Source organism: Syngnathoides biaculeatus, chromosome 1, assembly GCF_019802595.1.
Source record: "Syngnathoides biaculeatus isolate LvHL_M chromosome 1, ASM1980259v1, whole genome shotgun sequence".
Taxonomy (NCBI): domain Eukaryota; kingdom Metazoa; phylum Chordata; class Actinopteri; order Syngnathiformes; family Syngnathidae; genus Syngnathoides; species Syngnathoides biaculeatus.
The window spans coordinates 1,542,068-1,568,291 of record NC_084640.1 but is presented as its reverse complement, the minus strand read 5'-3'; the positions used below and the strand labels follow the sequence as shown (position 1 = coordinate 1,568,291).

General features: G+C 40.9%; 2 protein-coding genes across 4 annotated transcripts; both read right to left on the bottom strand.

Annotated features, from left to right (window-relative positions):
- Positions 1-3,886: 3,886 nt before the first annotated feature.
- On the bottom strand, positions 3,887-13,382 carry LOC133504046 (uncharacterized). Its single transcript, XM_061826193.1, has 7 exons — positions 12,701-13,382; positions 12,020-12,130; positions 11,703-11,937; positions 9,171-9,273; positions 6,205-6,406; positions 5,144-5,254; positions 3,887-4,336 (listed from the first exon to the last, which is right to left on the bottom strand). Exons 1-7 carry the CDS (start codon positions 12,750-12,752, stop codon positions 4,125-4,127), a joined length of 1,026 nt encoding a protein of 341 aa, XP_061682177.1. The 5' UTR covers positions 12,753-13,382; the 3' UTR covers positions 3,887-4,124.
- A 91-nt stretch (positions 13,383-13,473) lies between these two features.
- Positions 13,474-25,018, bottom strand: LOC133500485 (sperm acrosome membrane-associated protein 4-like). Of its 3 annotated transcripts, none has more exons than XM_061819332.1 (4): positions 24,917-25,018; positions 24,307-24,395; positions 15,893-16,003; positions 13,474-14,458 (listed from the first exon to the last, which is right to left on the bottom strand). In XM_061819332.1, exons 2-4 carry the CDS (start codon positions 24,356-24,358, stop codon positions 14,241-14,243), a joined length of 381 nt encoding a protein of 126 aa, XP_061675316.1. In that variant the 5' UTR covers positions 24,359-24,395; positions 24,917-25,018; the 3' UTR covers positions 13,474-14,240. The 3 variants fall into 3 exon arrangements, with proteins under 3 accessions (XP_061675316.1, XP_061675405.1, XP_061675232.1); XM_061819421.1 differs by having other exon boundaries at positions 24,822-24,924; XM_061819248.1 differs by lacking the exon at positions 24,917-25,018 and having other exon boundaries at positions 13,476-14,458; positions 24,307-24,785.
- Positions 25,019-26,224: the final 1,206 nt, after the last annotated feature.

The window sequence follows — 26,224 nt, the reverse complement described above, 5'->3', positions numbered from 1 at the left end:
ACAATCACACCTTGGGGCAATTTAGAGTTTCCAATTAATGTTGCAATGGTTTTGGGATGTGGGAGGAAACAGGAGTGCCCGGAGGAAACCCACGCAGGGATGCAACTCCACACAGGTGGGTTCGGGATCAAACACGAGACCTCATAACTGTGTGGTTTCCTCCTGCTCCACCATGTCGCCTACACAAAAATAGATTTAACAATTTCTTTTTGATTACACATAATTGAAAAAGGGCAGCACGGTGGAACACCTGGAAAGCACTGGGTTCACAGTTCTGAGGTCCATATTTCAATCCCGGTCCCGCCTGTATGGAGTTTACATGTTCTCCCTGTGCCTGCGTGGGGTTTCTCCAGGCACTTCGGTTTCCTCCCGCATCCCACAAACATGCAACAATAATTGGAGACTCTAAATTGCCCCTCGGTGATATTGTTAGTGCGACTGTTTATCTCGGTATGGCCTGCGATTGGCTAGAAGAAGAAGAAGAAGAAGAGGAGGAAACCGGATCCAGCGTCAGAAGAAAAAGAGGAATGCACAGAGCCTACAACTGAGTGTAGGGACTTTGAATGTTGGGACTATGACAGGAAAAGCTCAGGAGTTGGTTGACATGATGATTAGGAGAAAGGTTGATATTCTGTGCATCCAAGAGAGCAGGTGGAAAGGTAGTAAGGCTAGAAGTTTGGGAGCAGGGTTTAAATTATTCTACCACGGAGTAGATGGGAAGAGAAATGGAGTAGGGGTTATTTTAAAGGAAGAGCTGGCTAAGAATGTCCTGGAGGTGAAAAGAGTATCAGATCGAGTGATGAGACTAAAATTTGAAATTGAGGGTGTTATGTATAATGTGGTTAGCGGCTATGCACCACAGGTAGGATGTGACCTAGAGTTGAAAGAGAAATTCTGGAAGGAACTAGATGAAGTAGTTCTGAGCATCCCAGACAGCAAGAGAGTTGTGACTGGTGCAGATTGTAATGGACATATTGGTAAAGGAAACAGGGGCGATGAAGAAGTGATGGGTAAGTACGGCATCCAGGAAAGGAACTTTGAAGGGCAGATGGTGGTGGACTTTGCAAAAAGGATGGAGATGGCTGTAGTGAACACTTATTTCCAGAAGAGGGAGGAACATATAGTGACCTACAAGAGCGGAGGTAGAAGCACGCAGGTGGATTATATTTTGTGCAGACGATGTAATCTGAAGGAGGTTACTGACTGTAAAGTAGTGGTAGGGGAGAGTGTCACTCGACAGCATAGGATGGTAGTGTGTAGGATGACTCTGGTGGTGGGTAGGAAGATTAAGAAGACAAAGGTAGAGCAGAGAACCATGTGGTGGAAGCTGAGAAAGGAAGAATGTTGTGCGGTCTTCCGGAAAGAGGTGAGACAGGCTCTCAATGGACAACCGAAGCTCCCGGAAGACTGGACGACGACAGCCAAGGTGATCAGAGAGACAGGCAGGAGAGTACTTGGTGTGTCATCTGGTAGGAAAGGGGAGAAGGAGACTTGGTGGTGGAACCCCATAATAAAGGGAGTCATACAAGGAAAGAGATTAGCGAAGAAGAAGTGGGATACTGAGAGGACTGAGCAGAGGCGAAAGGAGTACATCGAGATGCGACGTAGGGCAAAGGTAGAGGTGGCAAAGCCTAAACAAGAGGCATATGAAGACATGTACACCAGGTTGGACACGAAAGAAGGAGAAAAGGATCTCTACAGGTTGGCCAGACAGAGGGATAGAGATGGGAAGGATGTGCAGAAGGTTAGGGTGATTAAGGATAGAGATGGAAATGTGTTGACTGGTGCCGGTAGTGTGCTAAATAGATGGAAAGAATACTTTGAGAAGTTGATGAATGAAGAAAATGAGAGAGAAGGAAGAGTTGAATAGGCAAGAGTGAAGGACCAGGAAGTGGAAATGATTACTCAGGGGGAAGTCAGAAAGGCACTACAAAGGATGAAAAATGGAAAGGCAGTTGGTCCTGATGACATACCGGTAGAGGTATGGAAGCAATTTGGAGAGATGGCTGTGGAGTTTTTGACCAACTTATTCAACAGAATACTAGCGGGCGAAAAGATTCCTGAAGAATGGAGGAAAAGTGTTCTAGTTCCCATTTTTAAGAACAAAGGGGATGTTCAGAGCTGTGGGAACTATAGAGGAATAAAGTTGATGAGCCACACAATGAAGTTATGGGAAAGAGTAGTGGAGGCTAGACTCAGGACAGAAGTAAGTATCTGCGAGCAACAGTATGGTTTCATGCCTAGAAAGAGTACCACAGATGCATTATTTGCCTTGAGGATGCTCGTGGAAAAGTACAGAGAAGGTCAGAAGGAGCTACATTGTGTCTTTGTGGATCTAGAGAAAGCCTATGACAGAGTACCAAGAGAGGAACTGTGGTACTGCATGCGTAAGTCTGGTGTGGCAGAGAAGTATGTTAAAATAGTACAGGACATGTATGATGGCAGCAGAACAATGGTGAGGTGTGCCTTAGGTGTGACAGAGGAATTTAAGGTGGAGGTGGGACTGCATCAGGGATCAGCTCTGAGCCCCTTCCTGTTTGCAGTGGTAATGGATAGGCTGACAGATGAGGTTAGACTGGAATCCCCTTGGACCATGATGTTCGCAGATGATATTGTGATATGCAGTGAAAGCAGGGAGCATGCAGCGGAACAATTAGAAAGATGGAGACATGCACTGGAAAGGAGAGGAATGAAGATTAGCCAAAGTAAAACAGAATATATGTGCGTGAATGAGAAAAGTGGAGGGGGAAGAGTGAGGCTACAGGGAGAAGAGATAGTGAGGGTGGAAGACTTCAAATATTTAGGGTCAACAATCCAGAGCAATGGTGAGTTTGGTAAGGAAGTGAAGAAACGAGTCCAAGCAGGTTGGAACAGCTGGCGAAAGGTGTCTGGTGTGTTATGTGACAGAAGAGTGTCTGCTAGGATGAAGGGCAAAGTTTACAAAACAGTGGTGAGGCCGGCCATGATGTACGGATTAGAGACGGTGGCACTGAAGAAACAACAGGAACCTGAACTGGAGGTGGCAGAAATGAAGATGTTGAGGTACTCGCTCGGAGTGACCAGGTTGGATAGGATTAGAAATGAGCTCATTAGAGGGACAGCCAAAGCTGGATGTTTTGGAGACAAGATTCGAGAGAGCAGACTTCGATGGTTTGGACATGTTCAGAGGCGAGAGAGTGAGTATATTGGTAGAAGGATGCTGAGGATGGAGCTCTCAGGCAAAAGAGCGAGAGGAAGACCAAAGAGAAGGTTTATGGATGTGGTGAAGGAAGACATGAGGGCAGTTGGGGTTAGAGAGGAAGATGCAGGAGATAGGCTAAGATGGCAAAAGATGACACGCTGTGGCGACCCCTAACGGGACAAGCCGAAAGGAAAAGAAGAAGAAGAAGCCCTGCGATTGGCTAGCAACCAGTTGAGGGTGTACCCCACCTCCTGCCCGTTGACAGCTGGAATAGGCTCCAGCACTCCCTGCGACCCTTGTGAGGATAAGCAGCTAAGAAAATGGATGGATATTCAAAAAGGTAGCAGGAAGAAGTTAAAAAAATGTTTTTATACTACCCCTGTCTCTACTTCCTTATAAATCTGATAATCATATAGATCAATAATAACAATAATAGGTCAGAACGAATAATATCCACACATCCTTATTGTGTATACATGAAGACAATAATACACATTACAGCATTACAGTTTATCAGTTAGTGACCTTTGTGAGGATAAGCGGCTAAGAAAATGGACAGATCAATGTTTCAATTGGTAGTTCAGTTTCAATTTTTTTTCATGTACAGCAGTGTGCAAATTTAATTTCACTTTGAGGGATTGATCACTATCATCAATGCATTTATGAAAAGTCCTGAAATGAAAGAAGACTCATACACTACTCAGATTTTTTTTCATTACAATGTAATTTATTATGCTTATTATTTGACTGGAATTTCAATCCACATTCTTGTATTTTTTTTTTTTTTGCGCACCACACAGAGAAGTAGTTGGAATGTGTATATTTATATACAGTATATATGGTAAATTTGAATTCCGTCAACACTAATGTTACAAAGTAAACTAGTAAACATTTCTCTAATGTAGATTCTTTGTTGGGCTCCACATGAAGTCACTCCGAGGCCCTACACGGCCCACAGTAAGAAAACGCCGGCGCAGATGGCCATTGTGAGGGAGAGCTGGACCGACGTGGCGCCGTTACACCGGTTGGTGTTGCAACACTCGAAAGAGGCGGTGTAACCATTCCCGAAAATGTTGCCGGTCAGCACGTCCCCGCACAGGTCTGAGTCCAGGCAGCCGCGGATTTGGAGGGTGATCCCTCTGGAAGAATTGAACTCTGCAATAAGTCAAATAAAATAAATTTAAAAAACATAAGAATGGGATTTTGTTATTTACCCATTAGGTTGCAGAATTTGTCCTTATGAACCAGCCCATTGAGCCAGATGACATTTTTTTCATCATAAGAGCAAAATTTACAGTGAAGAAAATAAGTATTTGAACACCCTGCTATACTGCAAGTTCTCCCACTTAGAAATCATGGAGGGGTCTGAAATTTTCATCATAAGTTCATGTTCACTGTGAGAGAGATAATCTAAAAAGAAAAATCCAGAAATCACAATGTATGATTTCTTAACGATTTATTTGTGTGCTACAGCTGCAAATACAGTAAGTATTTGAACATCTGTCTATCAGCTAGAATTCTGACCCTCAAAGACCTGTTAGTCCGCCTTTAAAAGCCCACCTCCACTGCATGTATTATTATTGTAATCAGATGCACCTGTATGAAGTCGTTAGGTGAAACTCTGTGTTTTTCAGCCACAGACCAAAAACCTGTCTGATCTAGAGAAGATCTGTTTGGAGGAGTGGGCCAAAATCCCTCCTGCAGTATGTGCAAACCTGGTGAACAACTACAGGAAACATTTCCCTCTGTAATTTCAAACAAAGGTACAAAATATTGTACTGTACAAAATATTAACATTGTTTTTCTCAGGTATTCAAATACTTATTTGCAGCTGTATCACACAAATAGATCGCAGAAATCACAGATATAGAAATAAAATAGACAGCTGCTTGGTGCAGAATAGATTCAACAGTTGCAATAACCAGCAGCCCCACCCCAAAAAATGAAGGGAGGTGTCCTTACGTGCGTTTCCACGATAACAGCTCTGGGTTGCATTGTTACAGGTGACGTCACTGCCAAACAAACATAAATTGAAGATACCGACGGGGCACTGACGGCAGATCAGGCAGCTGGCTGGTCAAGAAAAGACAGTCGAGAAAAGTTACCGGACTGCCTTCATCGACAGAGAAATAGCACAATGGGCAAAATAAATAATTATTTTTTTTCATTTTGGCCACACATCAAGTATATTGTATGTAAAACAAAAAATATTTGTTTGAGATTGGGGAAATGCATCTGTTTTATATGTTGCTTTAGGCTTTTGGACAAGTAGTGATTGATATTAGCAGTAATTTTTTGGGTAATATTCTGATGACTCATCTGGTTTTCAAGCAGATTTTGAGCAGATGAATTTCCACCTGCGCTCATGAGTACTTTCAGGTCATCGTTTTGAAATACTTAATCACAAAATAACTTCCTGTTGTCCTGTAATCTGTCCTTTTGGAGTTGACCCACAAGAGTCATTGTCTTATCCGAGACTCGAAGATGATTGATTCATAAGAGAAGATGCTAATCAATTTCTATAAATACAACCTCTAGAAACTCACGGCATTGGAATGTGGGAAATATTCCGAAAAGGATCAACATTTTGTTATGAAGGAAGTGCAACTATAGATGAATATCAAAGGTGATTTTCTTTGTAAAAGCAACATTTAGAATGGCGACCACTCTTCTTGGGTCTCACTACGGTAGCACGTGTTACAAAATGATCATCTTGATCAAAGATTTAGATGGATTTTAGAATATCACTTTTTAAAGTTTTGTAGTTTTCAAGGATTTCCCCCTCTGAAAATTTGTCCAAGTATGTGAATAAAACTTGAATTTTTTTCCAGAACATGACTTGAAATAGATTAATAAGAATGTAAATCACATTTGACTTAAAAAAAAAAAAAAATTTGAAAATCTGTATTTAACCCTTACAAGCGCAAGTTACTTTAAACTACAACTGTTTGAGCTTTCACATCTTAAAGTTAAAAAAAACTTTTGGCTTTCACCACTTTCTCTTTCAATTCCTATGAACTTACCAGTCGCGATGGTCGTAGCCAGGATAATTGCCGTTTTCCAATTGTTGTTCATCGTTCTCCGGTAATCACAAGTTGGACAGATACTACAATGATTTGGCTTAGGTGAGCGGAGGACTTTAAGTCGAATGACAACAAGGAGAGCGACCAACAGGTTGACTACGTCAGGCGGAACATCAGCAAGAATGCGACTCTGCAGGTTTCTCTGCCCGTCACAAAGTCACATTATGAACGGAAGCCTCTCAGTGGCAACTTATATTTCACACAATTTTGTGTTTTGTTTGTTCATTAACATCGAAACATTTAATGTACAATCTGTGTCTGTTCACATGCTATATTCACGCAACATAACATCACATCCATTTACTGTACATGCATGATAATTCGTTTCCCTTTCAGATATTGCATAAACATCTTTGTTCCTTGACATACAGCAAAGATACTGTGTGTTCACATACACAGATTATACAACCATCTATATGTCTATCCACACATTATATCATTTTTCGTCCCTTGGGTCAAATGGAAAACTTCATCGACTTGTCACTACAATGAATGAATCTAGCAAATCCTCGATTCCCACCCAAAATAATGAATATGCTCTATGGATGGCGATGACTTGATTTTGACGACTTCTCCAAACTTTTAGGACATCCAAAAGTGACTTCCCGTGCTGAGAAGTTGGCAAGACTGGATGGAAGATGGAGTCTTTCCCTTGTGATGCGAGCAGTCGCACACCTTTGACTGATTATCAGCTGACACGTAATCACACAATCATTCAAACGGAAGTTGTTGCCAGCCAATCGCAGGACACATAGAGACAGACAACAGTCATACTCACAATCACACCTATAGGCAATTTAGAGTCTCCAATGAATGCATGTTTTTGGGATGTGGGAAGAAACAGGAGTGCCCGGAGAAAACCCAGGCAGGCACGGGGAGAACATGCAAACTCCACACAGGCAGGGCCAAGATTTGAACCTGGACCTCAGAACAGTGAGGCCAATGCTCTTACCAGTTGTGGACCATTCTGGAAAACAGAATACAATGATTTGCGTTCAACTTATATATAGTTTTACCACTACAAATAAAATTGATTGTTTTTAGCAAATAATAAACAACTGAGGATTTTATCGCTGCAACACTTTCCCAAAAGCTGGCACAGGGTCATGTTTATCACGGGCTTATATCAACTTTTCGTTTAACAACATTCAATAAATGTTTGGGAACTGAGGACGCTAATTGTTGAAGCTTTGTAGGTGGAATTCTTTTGCATTCTCACTTGATGTATAGCTTCGGCTGTTCAACACTCCGGCGTCTCCATTGTCGTATTTTATACTTCATAATGCGTAACACATTTTCAACGGAAGATAGGTCAGGACTGCAAGCGTACCCTAAGTCTTGTACTATAAAGCTACGCTGTTAAAATTCATGGAGAATGTGGTTTGGCATTGTCTTGCTGAAATAAGACAGGGTGTTCATAAAATTAGCAGTAATTTTCAGCTAAAATAAGATGTTGCATGGATTGCAGCATTCTTTTCCTTTCGGCTTGTCCCGTTAGGGGTCGCCACAGCGTGTCATCTTTTGCCATCTTAGCCTATCTCCTGCATCTTCCTCTCTAACCCCAACTGCCCTCATGTCTTCCCTCACCACATCCATAAACCTTCTCTTTGGTCTTCCTCTCGCTCTTTTGCCTGGGAGCGCCATCCTCAGCATCCTTCTACCAATATACTCACTCTCTCGCCTCTGAACATGTCCAAACCATCGAAGTCTGCTCTCTCGAATCTTGTCTCCAAAACATCCAGCTTTGGCCGTCCCTCGAATGAGCTCATTTCTAATCCTATCCAACCTGGTCACTCCGAGCGAGAACCTCAACATCTTCATTTCTGCCACCTCCAGTTCAGCTTCCTGTTGTTTCTTCAGTGCCACCGTCTCTAATCCGTACATCATGGCCGGCCTCACCGCTGTTTTGTAAACTTTGCCCTTCATCCGAGCAGACACTCTTCTGTCACATAACACACCAGACACCTTTCGCCAGCTGTTCCAACCTGCTTGGACCCGTTTCTTCACTTCCTGACCACACTCTCCATTGCTCTGTATTGTTGATCCCAAGTATTTGAAGTCGTCCACCCTCGCTATCTCTTCTCCCTGTAGCCTCACTCTTCCCCCTCTACTTTTCTCATTCACGCACATATATTCTGTTTTACTTCGGCTAATCTTCATTCCTCTCCTTTCCAGTGCATGTCTCCATCTTTCCAATTGTTCCTCTGCATGCTCCCTGCTTTCACTGCATATCACAATATCATCTGCGAACATCATGGTCCAAGGGGATTCCAGTCTAACCTCATCTGTCAGCCTATCCATTACCACTGCAAACAGGAAGGGGCTCAGAGCTGATCCCTGATGCAGTCCCACCTCCACCTTAAATTCCTCTGTCACACCTAAGGCACACCTCACCATTGTTCTGCTACCATCATACATGTCCTGTACTATTTTAACATACTTCTCTGCCACACCAGACTTACGCATGCAGTACCACAGTTCCTCTCTTGGTACTCTGTCATAGGCTTTCTCTAGATCCACAAAGACACAATGTAGCGCCTTCTGACCTTCTCTGTACTTTTCCACGAGCATCCTCAAGGCAAATAATGCATCTGTGGTACTCTTTCTAGGCATGAAACCATACTGTTGCTCGCAGATACTTACTTCTGTCCTGAGTCTAGCCTCCATTACTCTTTCCCATAACTTCATTGTGTGGCTCATCAACTTTATTCCTCTATAGTTCCCACAGCTCTGAACATCCCCTTTGTTCTTAAAAATGGGAACTAGAACACTTTTCCTCCATTCTTCAGGCATCTTTTCGCCCGCTAGTATTCTGTTGAATAAGTGCATGGATTGCAGCATATATTTCATTAAAACCTGTATGTACCTTTCAGCATTAATGATGATGTCACAGATGTGTAAGTTACCCATGCCTTTGGTATGAACACACCCCCACACCACCCCAGATGCTGGCTTTTGAAATTTGCGTCCAGGTTTTTTGTGGCTTTCATGGAGTGATTTCTCCAGATTCTGTGAACATTTTTATGAACCGTAAATAGTGATGGGCAAATGATACTGAGGCTTTGGAGCTTGTGTCACCCTTCCTGAAGCCTAGCTATTTGCAACTCTGCGTCACGCGACTGATGACGTTTGAAGTTTCGAACGTCATCGATTCGCCCTCCATTCCTTCTAAATGTTTCAAAGCTTTTCATTGGCAAATGGCGTTTCAACGCATTCTGAGCCACTGACACCCTGACAGGTTTGACAGATTTGAGTGGTTTGGCACCATACTAGCTGTATAACATTGAGGAGGTAGAGCTTTGGAGAGTGAGAGCATTTTGGCAAGTCAACCATAGAAGTCCCCAAATGACATCTCATAATCTTTAAAGGGGAATTCCAGTGGTTTGCATTAACAATGTATCCAATAGGTCATGTAATATGTACTCAATCTTGAGCCAGGAGCTCGCTCGGCCCGGGGAGCGAGCTCACGGCTCCTCGTCATTCCTGCCCGAAGAACCATACGAATATTCAACATTATTTACAGCAGAGCGGCGGAGAAAACCTGCATATTTTATGGTAACGACCTTTTAATTATTATTTGACATAAAAGAGCAAAACTAACAAAAACAAAACACTCATATCGACATTCCTAAACTGTTATTGCTGAAATGGTCCCAGTGCTTCTTTGGTGTTCTGGAGAGGTTGCTATAGCTTCAGCTGTCCACGAGATGTGAGCATCATTTAAGTCCTGACGCTTCTCTTGCCCTGCACTAACCGTAGATGATGAAATCCCGAAATTCCTTGCAACTGTACGTTGAGGAACATTATCTCTAAACTGTTTCAACTATTTACTCACACATTTGTTCACAAAGAGGTGAACCTCACCCCATCTCGTGAATGACTGAGCAATTCAGGGAAGCTCCTTTTACACCCAACCTGTTCCCAATGGACCTTTCCGACTGGCGATCTTGAGCTCTACACCCCTTAGCTACATCTACCATGTCCCAAAAGCTTCCCAAATGGCAACTGAACAGAACAGGTTTGAAATCGATTCTCTATCATGTAATCCAGATAATGTTGCGATATGTTTTTTGCCAAATGCATCAGACTTGTCCAAGAAACTTCTATAGAGAGGACTCAACTATTTCACCCAAAGATATGTTCACGGAATTAATATTTTGGACAGAGCAGGACGCAATGTCAGAGTTAGAGCAAAACGTTGGCGATCGATGCAAAAAAGTTTGACGTCTTACAAATTTCATATTGGAATCCAAAGGATAAAATAGTGGAATCGTACTGCACATGTAAAGCAGAGTGAGGACTTTTTACTTGGAAAGCTCATGAGTAATATCATTGTAGTCTTTATAAGTGAGTTGGTGTATTCATTTGACTTGGCTCGTAATGGAACCCAATGCTCTGTCTTAAAAGTCCAATGTGATACAAATAGGCAAATAGACATTTCTCTTGCATGACATTGCGCATTTACGTATCACTAACCCAACTCTTCGGCATAAAACATTACACACTTCATTCAGCAGGTAGGTGATACACTAACAAAGTGAAAGTTTTTTCTCTTGCAATGTATAAAGCACTGATAATAAGTCAATCAAACTCAGAGAAGCATCTGAAGACAATTGTTTAATTATTAACATTAGTTAATTAACGTTAACTTTTCCAAGTGCACGCTACTGACAACCAGCATTGCTTGTGGGGCAAAATGGCGAGAGGGGCATGTCAAGCCAGGGATTAAGACAGTGCGGCTATCTGATTGGCTATTATTGTACGAGTGATTGACAGGTCGAAAAGGTCCATTAGCCTGCTCACTTGTGGGATTTTCCAAATAGGTGTTTGACGAGCGTTCATCAAGTTTTTGTCACCTGTTTCAGCTTTTTCGGAATGCGTTGCAGCCATAAAATTTAAAGTTAAATATAAAGTTGATCAGTTTGAACATGAACTATCTTGTCTTTGTAATGTTTTTAATTAAATATAAGTCAAACATGTATTACAATGTACTACAACAGTATTTTAGAAAATGATTTGCTTTTGTGGGGCATATAAAATGATGTGATGGGCCGGATCTGGACCCCAGGCACCTGGGAAGTTTTGATGCAAAAGATTGGAATTGAGAGGTAGCATAATTATGAAAAAAAAAAAAAAAAAAAACGCACATAGATTTGCTTTATTTTCACACAGCTTTCTATCATGGCTCACATTAGTATAAAGGATAAATAAAAATCACATTTCAAAACACAGTGGAAGGTTTATGAGCTCAATGTTTGCATAAAATATTCCATTGATAAACTTCTACAAGTGTGTGTACATACAGTATTATTTTTGTAACTTGTTTTTCCCATGTATGCAATGTCCAAGGATTTTTTTTCTTCGGCTAGTGCTATTTCTATTCATCATAAAACACTATGAAGTGGTTTCATGAGACAGGCCAGCGTTGGTTGCATCACAGCAGGCTTCCACACGCCGAGGCCAGGACAGCGGCCCCCACGGCGACGGCGAGGGTCATCCTGGCGGACGGGGCTCCACTGGTCTCGATCGGGTTGCAGCGGTCCGTGGAGCAGCACTCCACTGCGAACATGTACGAGATGCCCAGCAGGGTGTCGTTGGTGGTCGTGTTGCAGAAGAGTGGCTCGATGCAACCCTGTTTGTTGAAGCCCACCAAGGACGAGATGGAGCCGAAAGCTGTCCGGGAGTCAAGGGTCATGCTTGAGTGAGATTGAGATGGAAAGATGATGATGGAGGAAAAAAAAAAAAGTCAACTTACTCAGTTTTCCTGTGGAACACTGAGAGGTGTTAGTGGAGCACTCCTCAGTGGTGGGGGTCAAACAATGGCCCCCTACACCAAAGAAGCACTGGTTGCACGTGAGGGACTCCGCTGAAACAAACAGAACATTGTCAAACAACTATTAGTACGTGTTAGTTAAGCAAATACAGGATGTGCCCTTCCTAGAAGTCCCACATCATCACTCTCCGCATATACTCGGCATTATTATTTGCACTCTTTCTACACTTTCCAATAAAAATTATAGCAGTTTTGACCGACCACACGTTCTCACATTTCAGGGCAATTATTTTATTTTATTTTTTAACAACAGGAATCCATTAAACACTGAAAAGAGTGTGGAAAATGCCTATGCAGCTAGATAATAATGGACTAAGAGTAATTTTTTTTTAAAGCACATATATTGGGTTTTTCACCCATTTTCTCTATCCTTCTTAGCTCCATTCCAAATGATCATTATTAAATGAATGGAATTTCTACACATGGTTATCAAAAATCAAATAAAATATATAAAAAATATCTTAACTTTATTCTTTTATTTTTCAGATCAATTTCCATTCAGCAATCTGTCAAAACTAGGGTTTGTTTGTTTTTTTTTGTGGTCTCTTTGCAATATGTTTTTTATCATGCACGATTATTATTCTCATTATTCCAATTTCTTACCGAGAATGATGCACGCGAGTGCTGAAATGACTCCGATAAGAATCCTGCCCATCGTTGCCGTCTTCTTGGTTGATGCTTCTTCACTCAGTCACCGGGATCCTTGCAAAGGGGCTTCAGTCACCTCTTGGGCGTCAGGAGGAAAAACTGGGGAACCTGTTTTGAGGCAAGGGTTTTATCCCCTCAGAAAGAGGTGAGTTAGGAAAAGGGGAGGGGGTAATACAGGGTGTGGTTCATCAGCTTTTGTCTTCTGGTTGCGTTGAGTCACTGCGAAAAAGGAATGCCAGGGGCGTGTTGGCTCTTACTCCCGTAACAAATTGACATGTTGTGTATATTTGTGTGGAGACATGGTGACCGACTGCTTAGCGCATGTGCCTCATAGTTCTGAGGACCCGGGTTCAAATTCCGGCCCCACCTGTGTTTGCATGTTCTCCACATGCCTGCGTTGGGATTTTCTCCAAGTTAGGCTCAGCACCGGATCCCAGACCTACAAAAAAAAAAGTATTGATACCCATGAAGAAGTCATGTATAAAGCAAGGCAGCCTACCAACCGGGCTCAATTTCACCAGTTCTTTCAGGAGCAACGGGCTGAAACCCCTGCATATACTGCAGGAAGCTTGTGGAAGGATACCCAAAAGATTTAACCCAAGACATACTAAATGCTAGAATGCTCCATGGAAGCATTTTTAACTGCACACTGACATCTTGCAGAGCTACAAGGTGCAAAAAAAAAAAAAAAAAAAAAAGGTAACAGGAAACCAACTGTGAAACAATGCTTTTATTCATATTAAAAAAGGGGAAAAAAAGCTTTAACCACATCAGTGAACAAGTACAAATGAATGCAGGAAAAGCTCTCAATCAAAGCATCTAATTTGATTCGCTTAAAATGTGGTTTAAGATAAATGAAATAGTTGTCATTCACTTGGAACAGGATGTGAAACAGGAGAGACTGGTTCTTCCTGCCTGGATGGAGTCAGCAAAACGGCAGCACACCAAAGAAACTACGACTTTCTTCCCAATTTCAAGACTTTATTGCATCATATGTACGATAGAATCTTAAACGAGCCATTTCAAACATATAAAATTGTGCACAGCTTCGGAAAAATACAACAGTGTCCACTGGAAGTCGTCTGAGCGGGTTTGATGTGGAATGCAGTCAAAACACCTGACATGGCATATTCTGTTCTGTTTGATATTGATAATGTGTCATTGATCGTATGATTGGAAGTGAGAAAATAAAACTTTCAATGATTTACTGTTAGACAAAAAAAAAAAAACACCTTGCATCCAACTGCTGTAGGATTAACATGCAGAGCAATTTTCCCGTCAATAACAAAAAAAAGGTTAACTTATTAATTTATCAGTGTTACAGATTTACACTTTGTCAAAGAATGGCAGAAAATGAAGATTGAGGCAATCGAGATATCTAAACTACACAATATCAGCTTGAGCCATTGAAATGATTTCAAAACCAACAAAAAAAAAAAAAATTATTTCACTTGAAGGACCTTGTAGAAAAGGACAAATGTGACATCACATCCGGCTACACCAGCATGTTGGCAGTCAACAGAGCAGCGACGCTGGCGAGCACCAGCGACCCCCCCAAGATTCCTGGCGCGCCGTTGCACAGGTGTGTGTTGCAGCACGTCTTCTTCATCTTGTAGATGGTCGTGTTGCTGCTGGAGGGGAAATTCACATCCTTGGAGGAGTTGCACTCGTTCTTTGCTAAGCAGCCCTTCATGGTGACGTCAACGAAGCCAGCTGGGGGGGGGGGGGGGCGACAACGACATTGTCAGTGCTGTTTGCGCGTCGCCAACCATTTGGGGAACGACAAACGTGTCTGGCATCGCATATTGACAAAGTTCAGACAGGCGCTAGAAACTCCAGTTTCAATATACTGCTGGCAACTTGACATCAAGTCTAATTTATAGTTAAAGAAAAAAAAAATTGTCTTCATCTAGACATGTCGAGTAGGTTTCCATCATACATACGAACCTTTTTGGGTATTTTTAGCTGAATAGGCTTCAAAAGAATTCTAATGAAACTCTGAACATCAAAATAAGTAAAAATCACAAAATCAAAATTAGTTTAGTTTGATATTACAGCTTCCCACCACATATTTATTTTCAAATGGGATATTTTGACAGTATGAGTATTTTAACACTAAAAGTGGTCTTCCGCAAGTAATTCTTTATTTCTGGATTTAACCTTGACATTACAGGCCCCGTAGCGCAGTGATTAGAGCACTGGTTTGGTAAACCAGCGGTTTGGGTTCGTTTCCCACTGGGGCCTCCACTCCCTGAGAAGGGTTGCGTCAGGAAGGGCATCCGGTGTAAAAATTGTGCCAAACATATATGTGCGTTCATCTGAGATGACACACTGTGGCGACCCCGAAAGGGACAAGCCGAAAGAAACTTACAACTTCAAACCCGCCAGCTAATCTTATTCTCTCACACACACACACACACACACACACACACACACAACCCAGAAAATATTAAACTGGATTTTTCTGTACTAAAATTAAATTAGTCTAATTTGTAAAATCTAGATAAAATCCAGATTAAACACCAATGACACTTCTGCTTATAAAAAACGATTTGATAAGGACAAGATTTTATTTGTTTTTAGGTTTGACGACATTTTTTGTCAATGAATTCAGATTAAGTTAATTGAAAAGAAGGTGTCGAGGTAGCAAACAAAACAAAAAAGATATGGTAGTTGATATAAATGAAGATGAAAAAGATGTGCCGGGTAGATTGCTCAAGTGACTGACTTGACTTGTCTCTAATCTGCCTTCAACAATAACGCATGTCAAAATATTGCAGTAGGAAAACAAAACATTGCATCTAGTGTATTTTTAGCGCTACAATTGAAAAGGTGTTGGACCGATAACAGCACAAGCAACAACAAACAATCTGCGCTGATATATGATTACATCATACATACCGATGGGGAATATTCAAATACTTGTTAGCTGATAGTAATGCAACACTTTGCACCTCAGAACACAGTTTTCATTCTTGTCACAACTTCCCTCCAAATCCTTGACGATTGCTTGTTTTATTCAAAAAGTCGTGAATTACAGTAACTCGCATTCCGGAAGCCAGCACGTGACAGTGGCTGCTGCTTTTATTTAATACAGAAACAATTTGTTGAAGAGTATGCTGCCAACAACTCGGAGTGCGCGCTTACCTGCAGAGCCTTTGCCGGTAAAGCATTCCTGTCCTGTTTCACATGTAATCTTCTTGGTGATGCACAGGTTCCAGAAGCCAATTTTACATTCGTAGCACTCCAGAGCCTGGCCTGAGAATGACAGAGAGCATGAAACAAAAAAAAAAAAAAAAAAAAAAAGTCATTATAAGAATGGCATTTCGTGAAATATTAAAAAATGAACAGAACTAAATGTCAACTGGCAAGATGCGATAAGATTGTGTATGATTATGGGCCAGTGGAGATGTTTTCATATTAACATACAGCAAAAAATACTTTTACAAAACTGACTACCACACGTTACAAAAGTAACTCAATTACTTTAATGCAGTAATTCTTTGCAGTACTACTCTAAGCAACATATACATATTTGTACACACAGAGAGCGCAGCAAGTAGACATACAATATAAAATACATTCTTTCGTACATGAGAAGAAAAACGACTAATAGTACTACAGCTTAATGAGGAGCTGTGACCATCTTCTTGGTTAAATTCTATTAGACTTATTCATGACGTTCCATGATAAGTTTAATTCTTTACATTTAATTTATGTTATCACTGTTGAGCATGGGCCAATCTGTTCGACACAGATGCTACGTCTTGGTACTGATAAATACACTGAGATCAACCTCTCATTATCCGTGATTTCTAATTTAAAAAAATGGTTGTACACTAATTTATTGTGTAATGTGATCCTGCACTTAAATATTTATACTGTTTGAGGGCAACCATAATTGCAATGTCACCTCTATGAGGTTTCATAACGTTTTTTTATAAGATTCAAATAAGTATGTCAGTACCAAGTCGTGCGTTAAGGGGAAAAAAAATGTTTTTCCACAACTACAGCTTCAAAAATGGCTGATCGAAGAACTATAAACCATTTCACCAGTTTTACCTCCAGACAAAAACTGGGGATTTTATAGGTTAACTAAAAGAAAACATTTGACATTGACAAAAAACTTTTTTTTTTTTTTTTTTTACACAGTGGGAGCTAAAAGATTATGAAAATTAATGTCCCCCCTATAATACGAAAATGTGATGTTTTAAATGTACATTTCAAAAGCAGTTTTACAAAGGAGTAGTCACAATTAAATTGAATTATTAATTAAAGCAGGAGTGTGTGCTTGCGTTTCATTAAACCAATATTACACAATTATAGTATCGTCATTTCTGGCCTATAAGCCGCGACTCCCCCCCACACACTTTCAACCCTCCGGCTTATGCGGTGATGGGGCTAATTTGTGCATTTTTTTTAACGGGCACAAGGGAGCACTCAAGCGGAAAAAGGTAAGAGTGAGATCGTTGGAATATATGTGCCGAGGAAGTGACTTTTACCGCTGAATTACGGTGTTACAGCCGTGTCTGTTTTTTTTTTTTTTAACAGTCCCTGTTAGCGCGGTGCTAGCGTGTTGCTTCTATGTTACTGCCGCGTCTCAGTGATTCAGGTATGTTTTTTTTTTTTAACCGGCCCTGTTAGTGCTGTGCTCCAATGTTCCTGCGGCTTTTTTTTTTTTTTTTAAACCAGTCCTGTTTGTGCTACCATGTTGTTGCTATGTTAAACCAAGATAAGGGATTAAAACTTTGAAAACTGTTTCAGTGTACAGTCTCTTTGTAAATATTTCATCTTTCAATGTAGGTTTCAATGTGGGCTATTGTGGCTTATGTATGTACCAAATGGTATTTCCTTTACAACTGTACTGGTTGAGCCTTAGAATCAGGTGCGCTCTGTCGGCTGGAAATTACAGTCGCTAAAGGTAATGGTATTAAAACTTATTTTGAGGGCATTACATGTTTACAAAATTACACTTTTGTTTATAATACTGAGGGACAAGCCTGGGAACTAAAAGCTAAAAGTGCAAAATAGCGTTTTGTATATGCATGAAAGAAAGGTGAAAAGGTAAAAAGTTTACATACTGCACAAAATCACCGTGTGGAACTGGAACGTCATCATGACGTCATGCACTAAGTGTCACATGAACACCTGTACTGCCCATGTTGTACATGCTTTCCAAGTCTACTCACTGAAATAAATACAATGTATTGCACACATTTAAAAAAACTGTAATTGTATGAATGCTCTTTGTTGTGACAAAGGTTTCTGCAATCCAAGCAGTTTAGAAAAAGACTAAATAAGTGACTCAGAGTGGCTTTCGGTAGTGATGCCGACATGCAGTTTTCCATATAAAACAATTACAGATGTGACCTGCCACACCTTAGAATCTTTAAAATGCTGGCTAACGCGTTTAGCTCAGACATTCCCCTACCGGGGCTGCCGAATTCCTGTCAAACCAGATGCATAGTTGAACGGTGTCAAACTCAAGGGCCAGGGGGCCAGGACTTGAGCTGCCACGTTATCTCTGTATCCACTGAAGCCAATCAAATTTGGTCTAGTTAATGTTTCTTACGATTTAGATGTGATCTTTCAATAAGGGCAGAAAATCGGTGCCAAATTCTGATTTCAAAATAAATGAAATGCAGGCACATTTGTGTAAATAATGAGGTGACACTGCTCCTCGAGAACTTATCTACAAGCACAAGTACTGGGCACTTTCTTCATGGGAACCAGATTAATAAGCATTACCAAAAGGACTGATTTTGAAACTAAATCATCTATGGTATTTGTTTACAGAAACATGGTACAAACTGCTACATTTCAAAATGTTTCTGTCTCTCTGTTGTGGTTTTTATTTGCCCTGGAAACCATCAGTAGTTAAAAGTAGAACACTGTTCCCTCTATGTCCTGTGTTTATGGGGGGTTTGGGTTAAAAACAGCATAACACATAAGTCACATGAACAAATTACAAAAACATTGTGAGCCATGTTGTCATCCTACTTGACAGGCAGACAAAAGTTCTAATTTAAGCAATTTTTGTGTGTTTTTAAGGGGAAATGGGCTGCGCCCCATCACATAAATTACCATTTGAAAGACAAATTGGACAAAATGTACACAAATTAGTTAAAATGACTGACAACAAAGGAAAAGAAATGGGTGAATTTGTGACAAAATAAAATAACGCAATATGGTGGTCCTGAAAAATTTTAGTACCACAGTTCCAAAATACTTCCCTTCCAAGTGCTGCACCACCTTAAACATCAACATTTAAAAATTGAAACACATATGACCTGTACTTAAATGCGCTGTACTGCATGAAATAAAGTTAGTTATGCATCTCCTGGAAAAACTATTGCATCAGCTTAGAGATGGAACTTTTCACATACTTGTAAAGCAAACTCACCCCCTGAAATGAAAATGTGTATTTGAGGGAGTAAAAACAGCACTTATTCCTGTACAGGTGGGTATACTGTTCATTGAGATGTCTAACTCCCCCCTCGGCTCATCAGTCCGGCAGTAATACTAGTTGTTCTTTACAGCGGATAAAGAATGTATGAGTGAGTAGCTATATTGTTGCACCATTTTTTTTTTCATTGCATCAAGTCATTGCTTAAAAGGCCATATAAAGGCCAATAAAATAACGCAATATGGTGGTTCCGAAAAATTTTAGTACCACAGTACCAGCTAAAAATATTTCCCTTCCAAGTGCTGCACCACCATAATCATCAACATTTAAAAATTAAAACACATATGACCTGCACTTAAATGCGCTCTACTGCATGAAATAAAGTTAGTTGTGCGTCTCCTGGAAAAACTATTGTATCAGCTTAGAGATGGAACTTTTCACATCAGGCTTGTTTATACTGCCATCTACTGTTGGCCGAGTGAACTGACACACCTCGGGGGATTTGGGTTTGAAAACATTTGCGTTCTGTTCAGATGTCAAGGGGTGGGGCAATTCTGTCCCAAGAAGCCTCAGATGGTAGCGCCTGCAGTTTTATGGAGCCTACTGTTATTGTGCCCCTGCCTCTCTTGATCTCTCGGGACAGAAGACGCGTGTGAGAACCTACCAATCAGCATTTAAACTTTAAAAAACAGCCAAATTCTCTTTCTTTCTTTCTATTGAATTCACTGCTCTGTATTTTCTTAGTCAAGTGTGGGAAACGGGAAACGATGGCAAACAATGAGCATCTAGGTGACCGTAAACTCACAATGACTTCCTAAAAAATGTTTTTTTTTTTTTTGGTGAGGCCAAGTTGAAACAAAACACCTGACGAAGTCACGTACAATGATAAAGACCCGAGTCGTCGTTTCTGAAAAGTCCCAAAATAAATATGAACAGTTAAGTCGGGTGTCTAACTGCAAAGAGGCGTTGTTTGCATTAGGATTTGGAGTGTGCTACACGGCCTTAATGTGGCAGTTAAAAATTTAACCACGGGTGTGGCGGGATAATCCCAAAACATCTCAATGCTAAACAACATGAGACAAGATGGTCCGACTCCAGACGTGAGATTTGAGATGGTGGCTTGCTTTCATCTGAAAAAGTGATGAGGGGCCGCCTGCTTTGGCAGTTAAGATGAAATATTAGTGTGCCAGCCTGGCCGCCATGTTGTCTTGCCATCACAGTTATTACAGCTGTTCAGTTCAGATAGTGTAGTGCAGGGGTCACCAACGCGGTGCCCGCGGGTGAAAGGTAGCCCCCGAGTACCATATAAGGCGGCTGCGAGGTATGTTCTAAAAATACCATCGGTCACAAATTGTTACTATTATTTGTGCTTTAAATTCTCAATCTGACTTCCTTACGTGAATTAAAAGTTTAAAATACCTGTAAAGTCATTTACTACAATAAATTGAAACAAAAATATTTTATGTACGTGTAATGAACGGAGTCGGAAATTTGCGGCAAACAGGTCACGTAGCCCTTCATATAATCGGTGCTCACGAAGTAGCCCTCAGCCTCAAAAATGTTGCTGAGCCCTGGTCTAGTGGCTTTCAACCTGGGGGCTGCGGCCCATAGAGGGGGGACAGCGTTATGATGAGGTGGGCGGGTCAACCTTCAACTCTCATGAAAACTTTTCACTATTAAGTTACACCCACCTGTTCATGTTTTTGTTGATGCCAAGGAATAATATTTGCAAGTATGTACGTGACACAAGTTTAAGAATTTTAAGGACAAGTCAGTGTCAAGTAAATACAGGTGCTGGTTAACTTCCCAGTGTCGGAGATTGGCTTAAATTACCATGACAAAAATCAAGTTTTTTCACAAGATTGTAATGATATGACCTGGATGTTAAAGTGAGTTAAGGAGTTTCATTTAGACCAGGGGTCACCAACCTTTTTGAGGCTGACGGCTACTTTGTCAGCACCAATCATATGAAAGGCTACATGACCTGTTTGCGGCACACTTCCAAAATAACAAAACTCCTTATACTTTACAAATATATAAATACTTTACATGTCTTTTTTTTTTTTTTTTTAAATTGAATTAATCTAAGCAAGTCAGACTCAACATTTAAAGCACAATTACCATAATTTCCGGCCTACAAGCTGCGACTTTTTTCACATGCTTTCAACCCTGCGGCTTATGCGGTGATGCGGCGCTACGGTTAGTGCGGCACTAGCGTTAGCGTACCTGGTTATAAGCCTCGGAGCACAGAGTTTAACGCCAGCAGCGTGCTAACGCTAGTGCCGCGCTAGCATTAAATTGTGTACCGAGGCTTATAACCAGGTGCGCTCTGTAGTCCGGGAATTACTGTAGAATAATAATAATTATAATAATATAAATGTGTGATCTATGCTGTTTTTAGAACATGCCTCGCAGGGACCTTGAATGGTCCTTGGGAGCAACCATGCGCCTGCGAGCACCGCGTTGGTGACCCCTGATTTAGACAAATGCAGTACTGCTTTCCTACTATCTCATGGCCTTAAAATGAAAATGAGCAAATGATGCATTTTGGAACACTATAACCAGTAGGCCTTCTCCTTCCTTGACACGGTGTTGTCAGAGCTAACATTACTGCTCAGTTCAGCTCATCACATACTGGTTGGCGAGCAAACGTTTGCTTCCAAATCCATGCAAATCCGGTGAAACCGTCAAGAAATACAATGCAGTTTGTTTTTTTGCATCTGTAAAAAAAATTATATAACTTTAAAAAAAAAAAAAAAAAAGCTCCACGTTTTGTTCCATGTCCCCAAAGGACATTCTCTCAAAAACTCGGTAGTTTGTCAATGTACATCTTGGCAAATTGCAGTGGGCATTGTGGGTTTTCTTTTTTTTTTTTTCCTGACGCAGCAGGAAATATTTCACTGGCCTGTGACATGTTGACAAGAAACTACATCAACTGGGCATCGACGGGAAAACTACTCCATTTCCCCTGTGCGCTCCCACAGTCGTCACGCACAAGATCAACAGCCCGATTGTAATCATCTCCATTGGTGAGTCACCTTCAGTCACGGACAGCTATTTGTGTGCCATGTTATTGGAGCTAAAGGTTACACAAAGCAGCTGAAAGCACAAAAGGCTGCCAGGATGGGGGGTGGGTGGGGGTCACTGCGAGTCAGGCAGGGTGTGTCCTGAAACAGAACCCAAATAAAGCCAGGGGCGGACAAAAGGGAACAATGTCACCATGAACACAATGGTCAGAGAACAAATGTTACTTGTCGTGTGTACTCTACAAATCCTCTGTGGAGAAGGAATTTGAGACTCAAATGTTAGAAGCTGAGGAATTTCTCATGAGACAAGTTGGGACTTGATTTTAGTCTTTCGAAAGAGTCTCGGGAAAGCTCCTTGCTGCCTTGCCCCAGCATGTGCAAACCCTGCCATGTGCAGAAAGAGGTTCCCGCTACATGCTCGACTGCGAACATCTGCTGACTCGTCCTCTGCTGCTGCTGCTGTTGTTGTTGTTGACTTGACTGAACTACATGAACTGACAAGCAAAACCAAAATACAGGAGTGTCTTGTTCCATGTCCATACTTGTAAATCAAACTCACCCCCTAAAATGAAAATGTGTATTTGAGGGAGTAAAAACAGCACTTATTCCTGTACAGGTGGCTATACTGTTCATTGAGATGTCTAACTCCCCCCTCAGCTCATCAGTCCGGCACCAATACTAGTTGTTCTATACACCGGATAAAGAATGTATGAGTGAGTAGTTATATTGTTGCACCATTTTTTTTCCATTGCATCAAGTCATTGCTTAAAAGGCCACAGCAGTGCAACTTATAAACTATATAAAATTAGTTTTCAGTTAGCAGACTGAAAGTTTAAGCTATATGGTTCTTTTAAATAGTGTCTTTTTTGGAAGAATTTATCACCATTTGCCAAAGTGCTGCTTATTGTGAAATAAACGGAATTCAGCGCCGCCATCACAGTACGTAGATCTCAAGTCTGCATTCCCAAGTAAACGGAAAATCATCCGAACGGTAGTTAACTTGAAAACCTACTAAGTCGAGGCACTCGTAACTCAAGACACCACGCAGAGTAGACGCAAGACAAAAAGTGCAATAAACTACTACACAAACTGAGTTAAAGTATGAAGTGTCAATAAAACCAACAAAACTTTTATCAGTCTGTTGTGGAAGCTCACAGTATTGCCAGACCCAAATAAAGGAAGTTCTGTTGAGTGTTTATAAAACGTGTTGCCCAAGTCATTGACTACTACTACACACAAAAATGACAAATAGAAGATTTTTCCAATGAAGTGTAGTTACCAAACTAGGAAATTCTTGTAGAAAGATCAAATGGGCTTGCGGACTCTTGCAAGTCATGAAGCCGCATCTGTGAAAGCGTCATGGCAAAAGTCTGGGAATGGGAATCATTTGCAGGATTGTTTGAAAGCAATAAAACATCTGTTATACAATATCGCAACTGTTGGGTGTTTTTCTTAATATAAATGTAAAATTATCCACACTGTTTGTTGTCAGAGCGGTTGTATAAATTTCTGTTGAAAGAGAAGATACCTTGTGGTTGTTGTGCATGGCACAGAATCAAATTTCATGGAAAAAGCTTCTAGAAAATAATAAATAAAACCACTGAATCATGTGATAAACTGATTAATCACTCAATGACGATTGAATGGTGTGACCAATAAGCATGTGATGTGATCCTTACATTTGGAAAAAGACAATAACCCACCCCCCCCAAAAAAAAAAAAAAAAAACTGGAAAAAAAGGAATTTCCTGCCAGAGCCTCCCCAGTCTGAGCGTGTTGCACTTTGTAAACAAGTAGCATTTATTTTCGGGTGTGCCTTTGGTCAGCGTTTGGGCCCCACCCACCGTCCGATATCCATTACGCTCCAAAATTAAATACAGTATTTGTTTCAGTGATAATTTTAATGTCTTTTTTTAAATTAAAGGTCGCTTATATCAATGGATTCATAGTCTAATAAGCAGAATAATGTGGGAAAACAGCAAAACTAATAACGACTCGCAGATGGTGACGATCGAGTCTAAACTCAAATTGCCGCACCAGGCTTCACGCAGACAAAATCTTAATAAAGACGACACAAAATGTTTTTTCCCCGCTCCCAGTCAAACTATAGAGTAAAAATCTTGTTCTTACCGATTGCAAAGCAGACTCCCACGGCGAAAAGCTGCAAAATAATTCGGTTCATGTTGCCAGACAAGACGTTTAAGAGCGCCCAACCTGACCTGCGTGTAGACACACCGTTAGGAACAAACGTTTTGGGTTTTTTTTTTTCCTCGTTCCACCATCGCCTTATTTATAATATTCCACGCCCTCCCTTCCTGGCGTCACCGTTATCCAATTTTTTCTCTCTCCTCCCCACTCCAAAACAAACTTTTCCATTCCACCTGCAGCCGTGCAAAAATGTTGAGCTAGTGCAGTCATTTGATGACACACAAGGAGGTCCAAGTAAGAGTATATTACTGTTACTTTGGAAAAATTGGACTCAAGGAAAGGTAACAATAAATTTTACAAATTGCTACTTGGGAGTATTCAGTGGACTGAGTTTACGTTTACAGTAACGACTCAGTTCTGGCTCAGTTCGTCAAACAGGATCACGTGACACAAGTCTCTGAAACGCCAACATTCATTGTACAATGAATTATTAGTACCCGCATATAAAAATGCAAGCAGAGTGTAGTTCAGTAGAGTAAAAATAACATTTCTCCTCCAAAATATTCAAGTACAAAATACGTTACGTCAAAACCTTTCTGAAAAGGAAGAGGGAGTCAATCAGTAGATGTGAATCAGCTGGGAGGGTCACATCAAGTGACCGGTTGCCATGGCGAACCTATTTACACCCTTTTACTTTTTTTCGGGTGAAATCTGACCTGAACTATTATTCAACCTGACACGAAATACATATCTTTTATATGAGTACTTTTTCATCACAGCGTTTCTGAAGATTGTTTCATTTCAATGAGTGAGACTCCTTTTCATCTGATTGGAAACGAGATAAAAATATGTACATTAAAAAAAAAACAGTTGAATCTGATTCATAATGACCATGACAATGAATAGAGCGCTTCATGTAAATGGCTCAGGCAGTCCCTGCAGCCATCTTGTGTAACTTTCAACATCGGTTGAGGTCACTGCTGTTTTTAGCCCAAACAATCGAGTTACCGAGATCCTGCAAAAGCGATGAGCGGACACAACAACAGCAGGAGTCCTCGCTCGGCCTGATTCAATTAGCGGGGCTGTCAACACTTTCACAGTAGCACTCAAGAGAACGTTATCACACAGCAATCTGGGGCAGCAAAAGATAATATACTCAAAAAGCCATCCATTTTTTTTAATAGTGCTTGTCCAAATAGGGTTAACCTGGAGGCCGTCCAATAATCACTTTGGAGCACATTTTGACAAGCAACCATTCGCACCTACGTATGCACAATTTCGAGTCCACTACAACATTATGCCCAGTATTCAAATTGTTTTTAAAAGTCAACAAATGCTGTAATGCTCTGAATCAGAGGAGTGAGTCACGTTGTTTGCACCATAAGCACTACATAGTTGGAGTGAGTTAAATTACCCGCCCGACGATGTTTTCCCGTCTACTTTTAAAGAAAAAGCACATTTGAATAAAACTGTTCCAAAACTTGCATTTGTGCTACTTGCCCAGAACAGAAACATAAGCAGCAATGTAACGAAACGCGCATAACGATGAAGCTCAAATGTCATTTGACTAATGTGATTGAACAGGAGGGCCAAACTCACCAAAGCAGTTACATAAGCACCTGATGAACAAATACTGTACTGTACTATATGTGTTTACTCTCCGAAGGAGGGGAAATAATGAATGGATTAACACTTCATCTTCATTTCTTGTGGAATTTAATAGCCATGTGTTGCCTGCGTCAATTACCACATTGGCTGAGCAGAAACTATGTGGTAAATTGAAAACAAATTATAGCCGCTGTGATAGCACCTAAAAATGCCATCTCACTACTATTCATTTCATAGTCCCCCCCCCCCCCGCCCCCCAGGTTTGTGCACGAAACAGTGATCGAGAAAGTGG